An 11,812-nucleotide genomic window follows, 5' to 3' on the forward strand; every position below is an offset into this window, starting at 1 on the left:
AGAACACTGGTCTTGAGATCACAAGACCAGGCCTCTAATCTGGGCTTTGCCACTAATGACCTATGTGGTCTTAGATTCAGGTTCTTCACCTATGAAAAAACAAGATTGGACTAAATTATATCTAATATAAGTTATAAAATCCGATTTAAGTAAGCATCATAAATTATAATGATTCTAGATGTATTCATCTGCAATAATGACATTTAGTCTTTTCGAAAGAAGAACTGCAATGAACATGTGGCCAGAAGACAATCTGAGGTCTTCTGATTCCACCCTGCCAATGAGGTTGACTGTATTTTACTTACATCACTGAGGGCTTTCTGGGCTTGGGCAACCCTCCTCAGCTCTGGACTATCATTGTATGGGTAAAACAAGCTCTTGTCAGCTTCCCAGTCTTCAGTGTACAGTTTCTAAATCAGGCAAGAGTGAAAAGTTATGAGAAAGTGAGCTCACACTTACAAGAAATATACAATTTTGAATTCATCCATCAATAGCAAAAAGAGCCAAGGGCAAGGTGAGATCAAAGGTAAATAGAATCCACAGATAACCTGCCCCTTTCCACCCAGAGTCATATTTATTAATAGCTCGTCCTGCTTTCCTGGCAAATCTTATTTTCAGAAGAGTAAATGTGTCTGATTTGGTTTCTTCTCTGGGACTTCACCTGCTTCCTGCAACAAGTACTAATCCAAGTGTAAGGAGCCAAGAGGCACTTAGCATAGTTTCTGTCAGAAAATAAACATCGAGTAAGAGTGATAGCCAGAAATACCCAAAGTGTAGCCCAGGGTCTGTACTTTGTGGGTCTCTCAGAGCCAGTTCCCCGGTGTATCTTCGTTCTTCCCATGTGTTCCTTCATCAGGGTTGCTCAGGCTCCCACCAGGACCCTCTCCTCTCCTCTACTCCACAGCTTTCTTCTCAGTTCCCCCTTGCCAACACCTACCCCTGCAACCTGCATGGCTCAAGGATACTCACAAAAAGACTGAGGAACTGCATTCCCCATTATCAAAAGTACTGGGTATTCCTCTAAATTACACATTGGAAGGACATAGGAAGACAGAAGTTACGACAGAGCAGAAGCTCTTACCTTACTGAACATGGCTGTGTTCTTAACTGCCTGGACAAGTTCAGGGGCATCAGGGGGAAGCAGGTACTTATCCTTGGTGTCTTCCCAGTTCTGCTTGTATAAAACCTAGACAGAAAGAGCAGAGGACGTGTGGTTGATGTCTCCCCCAAGGGCATGAGGGTTTAGAGAACACAGTGTTGTGAAGTCTTTCATTATCAAAGTGTCCTCACACAAGAGGCTGCCCTTGTGCCTTTGTGTTTTACTAGCATCAATTGTGAAAACATTGACCATGTCAACATCCCATAATACTTTTCCTGCATTAGTAAGCTTTTACTTGAAAAGTCTGATTTTTTTTTTTTTTTTAACTAAATCATGATTATGATTCTCTATAGATTCCTTTTAAAGGCTGCAATCTTACTGGTCATTGGCTCAATTTGGATAGTAAACGAGTTTCTTTTGACTTACGTGTTATTTTTTAAATGTTTTTAATTAGTTGCCTACATTTGAAATTTGAGCATTTCTCATAAAAATAAAGCTCCCTAGCCTCTTTAAAAATAAATCAGAGACTTTGGGGACATTGGGACTGCACTCTGTATAGCAGCTGCCTGGAGCTGAGTTGCAGGGCATATGCTCTCCAATCCACCATAGGTCCTATGGCCACTTCAGTCATCTGTGCAGCCTTCCTGACATGTGTGGATACCAGAGCTCATGAGGCCCCTGGATTTAAGTGAGACTGGTGAGCAGGATCAGGCCTGTCCAGTTTTCTCCTCTAAGGCCAGGTAGAGGTAATCTACGTGCCACTTAGCATCCCAGCCATCCATAACATGACCTCACCTTACTGACTTGCTGCGACACTTTCTTTGCATGTTCGATGTCCTTTGCTTTTTCGTCTACGTGACAGATAGTTTTAGCAACATCGCCATCCATTCGATACTTAACCTGCAGAAATAATATACAGAGTTCATGACAGGCATGCACATGTGAATATACTAAAGGGTATCTTCTAACAAAAGGGCATTAACCCAATGACTCAACGTCTGCACCACAAAGCAGACTTTCCACATTTTAGGTAGAAAACTGTGATCTCCAAAAATCTGCAGAGTCCCTGCGTTTATTGCATATCTGCTTTCCTGGCTGAATTTCAGCCTCCCTGCTCTCCTACATGGAAGACCACAGTGAATTCCAATTTACCATCTCATATCTCTTAACCTAACTTGCTAAGCCAAGCTTTTAGAGGTCTCTTGGGGTTCACATTTAGAGCAACATAATCTATAGCCAATACTTCGTCTAGATTTCTGGACTGGCTCACAGCAATCCGACTGCTCATTTTTTCTACACCAATTAAAGCCCTCAATTCCCAGTGATGGGCATGTTTTTGACATGTCTGTCTCCTTTCTTTTAGCAATGCAGCCCACCTCACTGAGTTGATCTTGTACTTTCTTGATTCGGCGAAGTTCTGGGGTATCGGATGTGATGGCGTATGGCTGTCCTTTAGCTTTCTCATACTTCTCCTTGTATTTATTCTGAAAAGAGTATCAGATATTAGCCTAAAACCTGATAAGACAGCAGCAGAAATTTCAGGCAATGTATTTATCCCCAATAGATTAAAAAAAATCCTGCAAATTCTAACAATTATCAGTTATAACAGCTTTTTGTCCCCTACCCTGATTCTCAGCAAAAACTAAAATAGATTTGTTAATTGCTCTTCCTAAACACAGTTGGATACTTGAGACAGTAGAACTTTTATTACAGACTATTGTCTTGGAAATGCCCTAAAATGATTCTCTCAATGTTTTTATTGCACATATAAATGCACATATAAAAAGCCAGAACCTCAATAATTTTAGCAAATATAGAAATTATCTGAAAAGATTTGATTGCTAATACAATGCAAAAATATTCCATTCAGGAGTTCAATCTCAGTGGTTCAGATAGCTGAGACACCAGCTGAATTAATGGAAAGTCTGAATTATGGAGTATTTTGAAAAGGAATGCAATTTTGTTATTTCTGCCAAATATACAGAGTTCTCACTTTAATAACAACGTGTATAATTTATCATTATTAATGCTTCAATAGTACTCTTGAATGTAGTCAGCAATCTAAATTACACTCTTGATTTTATCAGTAACCATTTTAAAAATACTATAAACCTTCGACAACATTTTCTTCAAGCTAGCAGAAGTTCTAGGATATTAGTGTCAGAATTTGAGACTTTATGGCAACAAACTGACAAAAAATTTTCTATTTTTTGCTGAATACCGCAAGGATAAAGGAGGCAAAATAATCTTGTTTTTACAGATCAAAGTCTTAGAAAACTAGGTTTTAGATCATTCGAGACTCTGAACTAGAATTTACCAAATAGTCCCCAGGAGTTAACACTAAACCAGACATAAATATTTACTGACCAATCGCAACAGGATGCTTCTGACATAAGCATTTAGTCCTATATAATCCAATGTTCCCCTGAGCTGCTTTTCGTTTTTTTAAAGCTGCTGGAGGCTATGCCACCTAGTGAGACCTCAGCCCACATGGACAATCAATAAATGAGATCCAATCTGCTTCCAGTCAGTATAACTTGTTACAGTCTAACTGTACATGGAAAGTTAAGGATGAGGGACCTTCAACAGCAGTGATTCTGGACTAAGGCTGCACATTAGAGCCACCTGGGTCGTTTTTAAAAATCTTTATGCACAGGTCCCAACCACGGATAAAACCAGAACAGCCTGGGTATCCATAATTGTAAACCTCCCAGAGGATCCCAATGTGCGGCCACAGTTAAAATCCACTGTTCTGGGGTATAGTCGAACATTCCAATCCTCATTTCAGAGGAGTTCTTACTCTGATCCTGGGGTTCTGAACTACACATTCTTCTTCGCTATACAACTCTTAAAGATCGTTTTACATATTGTTAACTAGTCTACTTTAGGGGCATCCTGCTCAGGCATAGTTTTAATTAGACGTTATTTAGCTTCTTTGAACTGATTTCAACTGAATATATTCAGGACTTCATTATTCTAGATTGGCTAACAAATTGTGATTAAATACCAATAAATGCTGTACGATTGGCCTTCTGTTTATTTTGTGGGAATAATTTCAGAAAGGATGTTTTCCCTGATACTGCAATGGTGCAAATGAATTAGAGGAAAGGAAAATTAAAGAGTCACAAGAGCTTATATTTCTGCAGAATAAGTTGTTGTCTCATAGGAGGTTGAGAAACAAAATCCAGCTAGCATCCAAAACAGAGTTGGTAGAGATCAGTAATTTCTCACTCATAAAGCCAGATTAGCAGAAATGGTTTGAAACTTACAGGGCTAAAGAGATCCTGCATTTTCTGACTGTGTACAATGTAGGGCGTCATGAACTTAGAAGAATCCAATTTCTTCCGGATAACCCTCTTCCTCTCCAGTGGCTTGGCTGGTACCGGCTGTGCCGATACTGGCTGTGCCAGTGCCGGTTTGGAAGTTTCTGATTGCTCATAGTCAGATGTGATTGTCCTTGTTGTCGTAGTTTCATAGACTTTTGTTATTGTCTGAAAATGTGACATGCAGTTCAACATTGTTATGTAAGTAAAAGCCGTGATATCACGATCTTGTATATACACATTATTCCGACCTTGAGTCAGACTTACATTCCTAGTGTTATTCCTACATATTTAAAGCCAGTCAAAGCAGGAAATCATACACTCGGTCCATATGAAGATACATCACGTTACATAAATCTGAATGCTGACTGTCCAAGATGGCGTGGAACAAAAAGTTTACTCCTTAGTAATTTGCTACAGGGCCTTAACATTCCATTTGTAGAAAAGAACCCAAACCCCTTAAGGTTGGATGAAAATCAGAAATACAGTATTCTTAACCATTTAAAATCTTAAATCGTCTAGGTAAAGTAAAAGCAAACGTGGGATCAAAGAACAAAAGATGAAGATGATCAAATAAAGCTCAAATTCTTGATTTTATATTCACTTGCAAATGAGTCTAAGAAGTTGGTTGCTTGTTCCCCAGGTCTTTAGGCATTCTCCCCTGCAGTCTAACACAAAGAATAATGAATTCTAAAGAATGAATCACATCAGTATTACAAGTGATTACCATTCTTTTGGCTTAGTCAGTTAATTAATCTGAATCGGAGTGCCATTTACACCAATAAATGCTTAGGTGGACAAGGATAACGATGACAACATAAGGGGGTAATTATCCTTACAACAGTCCTATGCATGCGGTAGGTGGGAAATGACTGTTTCTTACAACAGGTTGTATAGTGGGAGAAACTAAGGCCCAAAGTTTGGGTGTGGTCCAAGGTTAAAAATACTGGATGTAAGAAAAGAAGGTAAGCAGACAAGTCTTCAATCCATCTCACAGCATGATTTCCTTCACAGCTAATATCATCTGTACCAAATGATGAAGAGAAACTTAAGTAACAAGGAAATTGTACCTCTACGACAACTTCCCCTAGTGTTGTCAGATCATTGCTAATAGGTGGCTTTCTGCCCATTATTACTGACGTACGGTTGATGGTGAGAAATGAACCAGTTCACAGCATCTACAAATGTTAGGTTTCATGCAATCACAGGCTCTTGGAGCAGGCTCCAGGGATAGCCATCCCTGTTTGTCACGATCAAGAAAAACTGCTCTATTCAGAAAATAAAGCGTGAGTGAGGGATTTCACCTTAGAAAAAAAGTTCCACCTTGGAATATCTATGGGAATTCTTCCTTAGAATTCTTAATGTGCTAAAATCTAAGTGGCACTTCACTGTATCATCAGGGACATAGGCTTCGCGGTGCTTGTCCCTGTTGGCAGAGACGGTGCCCCACAAGTTACAACTCTATATAATAAAACAGCTGGTTCCCATGCAAATCGTATGTCCAAGGCTATGTGATTGCTGCAGTCACAGAGTGGTGATGGCCATTGATATTGCTTTAATGAGCACCACCTACACCAAAAATACTACACGAACAATGGGGGAATGATCCCCAATCACTTTGGATACGTTCAATAGCAAGAACAGGGACGTATTCTGTCAAACAAGTAGCATTCATTCTTGTATCATCTGCTGCTGGGCACACGTAGGTGAGGGATTCTTCTCAGATTCTCCCTCTGCCAGCTCCTGTAGCCCTGGAGGTCTGTGAGAGGGGAAGGCTCTGCCTGCTTTAATCAGCATGAAGTTCATGCAGACACAGGTTGGGTCTTACCTCTCCTGGCACCTCTTCATAGACTGTCTCTTCTGTGTAGTACTATAAATAGAGCACAAAGGAATCATCATGAGAACAAAGCAGAGATCACCTCTCCTCTGCCTCAGCTGAACCACTGGATTATTTCACTAGCTCAGCCAGTGTGCACTATCTGTGGGAAACAAGTACACAAGGGAGCGTCTTCACATTTTGGGACCCATTTTAGCTTTGTGAAACTTCAGGGGAGTTAAAGTGAATGCTACCAGACAAGGCAAGGAGATGCAGGGTGATGAGAAAGGTGTCTGAGGCTGATTATTTATTAGGGGCAGTTACTTAACTTGAGACAAGGTAAGACTTTTTCTTACAGTACCCAGGGCAGAATTTGCAGAAAAAATATACTAACAATATCCTGAGTATGTGGGTTGGGCAGAAAAAAAAAAAACTTGCCATAACTCACTATTTGTGACTAACAATAAAACGAAACAGAAACCTCAATGTGAATAACATTTTTTTTTTCAACGTTTATTTATTTTTGGGACAGAGAGAGACAGAGCATGAACGGGGGAGGGGCAGAGAGAGAGAGGGAGACACAGAATCGGAAACAGGCTCCAGGTTCTGAGCCATCAGCCCAGAGCCTGACGCGGGGCTCGAACTCACGGACCGCGAGATCGTGACCTGGCTGAAGTCGGACGCTCAACCGACTGCGCCACCCAGGCGCCCCGTGAATAACATTTTTAACTGGATTGTATCATGGAAATAATAGACCCGAAAGCATATACACATCTCGATTATCCGTACACCCTCCTGATTACTAAGGAATGAAAGTTTCTTCCAGAGTGCGGGGTGTATCCTTTCATAGCACAATGGTCTTGAAAGGATGCAAAGATGAAAATTTACAAATGCCAAGGGGAGAGTGAAAACATGCAAAGATTTCTCAGCACAAGATGTGGGAAAGTTAGGCTGCAGTTTGTAGCTGATGGCTGCGAGGTGCCTGCAGCCTGGATCTGAAATCAAACCTACTTTTGTTCTACTTCTGACATCACTGGCAATAAATAGATGCTGATGGGAACTGGCTGACATTTTGTTTCAGATGCGTAAGGGGAGTGGAATCTTTCCCCCAGCCTCACCCAGCAAGAAGCAAAGCCTCAGGCCGAGGCACAAAGGAAAGGGATAAAAAGGAAACATTTGGCTCATTTTCTCAATCAACAAAATGTATAACATTTTATGCTTCCTTTTTCTTTTCCCTGCCACCAAAACATACTCAGGGAGAGGGTAAAACACTGACTTCTTAATTTCCCTCAGTTGGCCTCTGTTCTTTTGCCCCTTGGTTCAGTGAACGCTTATCAAGTTATTTAACCATTGTCAATAGGCCGCAGGCTCTATTTCGTCTGCAGGAAGATAGGAGAAAATTTACCTAATGTCGCCTACTCCTGGGCTTTCTTTGCTCCTGTACTATTTCTTTAGTTTCAGATCTAATTCTATCGGTGTGTCCTTACACAGAGCGACAGAAACCACAAACTCCGAAAGGACAGAGAATTTCTCTTTTATATGCCTGTGCCTTCGTCACACGGGAAATATCATTTGGACATTTTAGGGAATACTGTTTAAGGCTGATTCACACACAGCCATGCCTGTGGCCACACAAAATATCAGTGACTCGAGAAGAAATTTTAAACTAAAATGAATGATTCACAACTATTTTGGATTTTCTGAGCCCCCAAGCAAAAGCAGATCTTTGGGAGCTATCCAACTTTACCTTTGCTGGGCTCTCACCATTAGTAAATGTATCTCAGAAAGAAGCTTATAAAAAAAGTAATGTTACCCAAATGGTTGGCATTAACATATATGCCAAATCTCACTTTTTTTTAGAGCTGCGCCACTAATTAGATAGTACATCCTTGCTTCTTGTCCTTTCTATCCAAGTTAAAAAAATTTTTTTTTAATGTTTACTTATTTTTGAGACAGAGAGAGACAGAGCATGAACAGGGGAGGGTCAGAGAGAGAGGGAGACACAGAATCTGAAACAGGCTCCAGGCTCTGAGCTGTCAGCACAGAGCCCGACGCGGGGCTCGAACCCACAGACCGTGAGATCATGACCTGAGCCGAAGTCGGACGCTTAACCGACTGAGCCACCAAGGTGCCCCAAATCCAAGTTTAAGTTTGAATAGAGATGGATAGCACAGTTTTATTTAGATGTCCAAGGTCCCCAGAAGATATATTTTTAAAGCTAGCTCTTGTTTTTGAACTCTTCCCTGACCATCTTCTCAAATTTGCCACCATCCCGTTCTTCATGGCATCTTTTCTGAGGTCAGAGAGCCCTTGGTTGAACACTCTCTGGCAGGAAGTCTATCCATTTAGCAACTGCTGGTCAGACCCAGAAGCAGTACTAGGAACAAAATGGCAAGGATGAGATGCCTAAAAATAAAAACAGTCCCCTCCGTTTTTATGACATCTAGTTAAATCAGTCAAGTCTAGCACTGAGGATAACTTCCAGTGACCAATGAATACAATTATTTTAAGAAAAACAAGGGATTTTTTTTTTAAGTTGGAGGCTAAAAATTATCACTGATATTACCACTATAGGGAAGGCAATTTAATGTATAATTGTGTCAATGTTTTAATAGACATTATTCTGATCCATAGGGACATATGTAAAACAACAACACCAGTGATAATACTGAACACTGAGAATGTAGCCTTTGGCACTTAAGCCAGAGAGGTGGAAAGTTCTACTGTAGGAGATTCATTCTGTGTTTTTTTTTCCCTAGATCCTTCAATAATAAAAGCAATTTTATTTGTAGAACAAATTTTTCTTCACCTAAACATAAACTGGCCACTAAAATAATCTTCCAAAGACAAATTTTGGCACTTTAACTTGGAATTTGGTTCTGGGTAGCTCTTAATTTCATTCTGATGAAGAAGCACAGATTTTCAAAACTACCTCCAAGTATCATCGGCACTTGGAGATTTTCATATGTTTAGATCACCATTAATTATGAAGTATCAAGCACTTTCAGATTCAATGGCAATATATTTATATGGATTATAGCCCCTAAACCTTTAGGTTTTATTTCTAGAATGTAAAGCTGAAGGCAAGAGCTGGTGAAGAAAAACCATAATGTGATTTTAAAATTTTTATAAAACAAACAATTACCAGCTTTGTAAAATGTGTCAGATGTCCAGAGGAAGTTTTTTAAGATGTCCACTTCGGTCTTTGCTTTCCTCCCCGCCCCTCCCCCCCCAAAAAAAATTTAAAAGCAAAAGCTAGTCTTGTTCCCTTAGGTAAATATAATAGGATTGGTCAGAAAGCTGACCCCGATTGACATCCCGATTGGCTCCAAATGTCACTAGTACGGCAAATTTCTATTTACAGGTATGTGTGTACATTTACATATATTTATGTATATATATAGTCTCACATATATGTATAATCTCATATATCTTATTCTGAACATTGAATCCATATCACCCTATAGAGGATCAGCTGGTTGAAGCAAAGAGCAAATAGCTCTTTTTTCCCTATTGCTCTGCAGAAACTAAAAAATAGAGTTCAGTTTTCGGAACTTTCTCTTCATCTCCTCGGTCCCTTTGATCAGGAGAGTTGGCAGGTGGGAAAGAAGGAGTTTTAGAAGACAAATTAAAACCCGCCTTTCCCCCACACCATGTTTTTCTGAGAGTTTAAAGAAAAGCACAAGTGGGAAACAGTGATATTTCTTTTCAATTCTAAATCCCACATAATTATAGTGAAACCGAACATAAAATATTCCTTTCTCATGCTTTAATAATGAGTCTTTGTGAAGTTATAATAGACAATGTATTTTTCAAGTGATTAATTCACCTACACAGCTTTGATTGTCGCTACATAAAACACTTGGCTGTCAGAGTCAGGTGTTTTAGTCTTACCTCCACGACCTCCTCATATTCTTCGTCATCGGCCATTTTCCCAGAGTAGTAGCGGCACCCTACAAACTTTCCATATTCCAAAAAACAGAAACACATTAGAATCTCTCCCTAGGACTGAAATCATAACATTACAAAAACAGAAGTTAAGACTTCTCCAGCCTACATACCCATAGATTTTTGGAGGCTAAGCAAGATATGTAAATACAGGTCTAAACAACTGAGGCTTCAAATTACTCTCTCTTGATTCCCTCAGGAACATGGTAAGTACTGGTACTTCTAGCTACGGGATCAATTGAGTTCATTGTAAAACTTGCAAAAGGAAGTTGAGGGAAGCAAGCGAGAGGGTTTGGATTCAAAGAAACAGAGTATTTCTATTTCTAAATACTTGCCGAAAGACATTTTCAAGCAAAAGCATTAGTGAGAGGGAGGTCAGCTTGGCTCCCAGAAGTTAGAATTTTCCCCCAGCATCAAAATTCTAAGAGGGCTGCTTTTGGTCCCCACGCCGCTCTAATACATGGTAGCATTCTAGCCTACGCTTGAAATTAGAACACAGAAAAACAAATCAACCGTTTTAGAAGAACAAATAGAAACCTCAAGGCAATGGGGTTATTTCTCCCCCGAACACCATTGGCTTCTATGGATTTTTCTCTTCTGTTTCTGTAGCTCTTCCTCAAACCTGAAAAATAGGAAACGTTTAAAGCACTGATTGAAGTATATGTAAGATTGTGGGTCTTTGGCCCAAGCTTCTAATTCAGGAACTAACGAAAGGATCTCCCAAGGCCTTCTTAGTTTGACGCCAGAGAGTGGGACTCTCCTGATAAAAGTGGATGATGACTTGGAGCAGCTGTCCCTTCGCCCAAAGATATTTGCCATGTAAACCAATACCCCGCCATGGCTGGTTTTGTTAAGCTGGCGAAACTGCCACTCCTTCTGAGGCAAATGAAGCCCAGTAGAACAGGATAAATATAGGAATGCAGAACATAGATCCTTTTTCATCCTAATATATTTAGAAAAAAAAATCAAAGGCAAAACATTTTTAAAAATTTTTCTGTTTGGACGAGAAAGCCAACTCAGTCAAGCAGTAAGTTGGTTAGTAGAGGACTTGACTCTAATCACACACCACATGGCAGATGTAAGTAGGGCCTGAGTAGGGCAATAGGGTCACAAGCTCTTCTAGTCACACTTTCATCACTAACTTCCCCAGTTATGACCCCAAACTTCGGAAAATACTTAACGGAAACTGCAGAACATCTCCAGAAAGAATATGTCAGAAAAAGCCATAAACTGGCCTTACCTTTACTCTATCAAATCAATTTCCTCAGCAGCAAAGCCTCTCCCAACTCTCCCCTCCTGAGAACCCCAGGCAAGAGCGAGCTTGGTGCCTGGGCTCCCAATTATCACGTGGCAACAGCAGCCAATCAGACCCTGAGTCGCTCGAATTTCAGAAGCTAAATATACTGAGTGATCTTCTAAAAACCACCTGTTCATCAATTCCACTAAAGGATAAAGGGTAACAAATTGCTTGCTTAGAACTATTCAAATGTAATGGAATTTTACCTAAGTTCCAGCATATGGAGTTCAAATTTAGGTTTAATCTCTCATTTCCGGCAACCCTATTTAATACCATATTCACGTAAAAAAAAATTAGGATAAAATAAGCATGCCTTGGAGGGGGCTGTG

General features: G+C 40.1%; 1 protein-coding gene across 30 annotated transcripts in view; it reads right to left on the bottom strand.

The window, feature by feature from the left end:
• The window catches only part of NEB (nebulin), a 214,083-nt gene extending 202,559 nt beyond the window's left edge, over positions 1-11,524 (bottom strand). For 28 of the 30 annotated variants that reach the window (XM_045479815.1, XM_045479814.1, XM_045479813.1 and 25 more), the window contains exons 1-9: positions 11,427-11,479; positions 10,724-10,808; positions 10,133-10,198; positions 6,251-6,292; positions 4,369-4,590; positions 2,476-2,583; positions 1,895-1,999; positions 1,082-1,186; positions 306-410 (exon numbers count right to left, since the gene is read on the bottom strand). In XM_045479815.1, the coding sequence (XP_045335771.1) occupies positions 306-410; positions 1,082-1,186; positions 1,895-1,999; positions 2,476-2,583; positions 4,369-4,590; positions 6,251-6,292; positions 10,133-10,168 (723 nt within the window). In that variant the 5' untranslated portion in view covers positions 10,169-10,198; positions 10,724-10,808; positions 11,427-11,479. Of the gene's footprint in view, positions 1-305; positions 411-1,081; positions 1,187-1,894; positions 2,000-2,475; positions 2,584-4,368; positions 4,591-6,250; positions 6,293-10,132; positions 10,199-10,723; positions 10,809-11,426 lie in introns of all 30 variants that reach the window. The other 2 variants (XM_045479788.1, XM_045479819.1) reach the window with 1 other exon arrangement.
• Between the last annotated feature and the right edge of the window lie 288 nt (positions 11,525-11,812).

This window comes from Leopardus geoffroyi, chromosome C1 (assembly GCF_018350155.1).
Source record: "Leopardus geoffroyi isolate Oge1 chromosome C1, O.geoffroyi_Oge1_pat1.0, whole genome shotgun sequence".
Lineage (NCBI taxonomy): Eukaryota > Metazoa > Chordata > Mammalia > Carnivora > Felidae > Leopardus > Leopardus geoffroyi.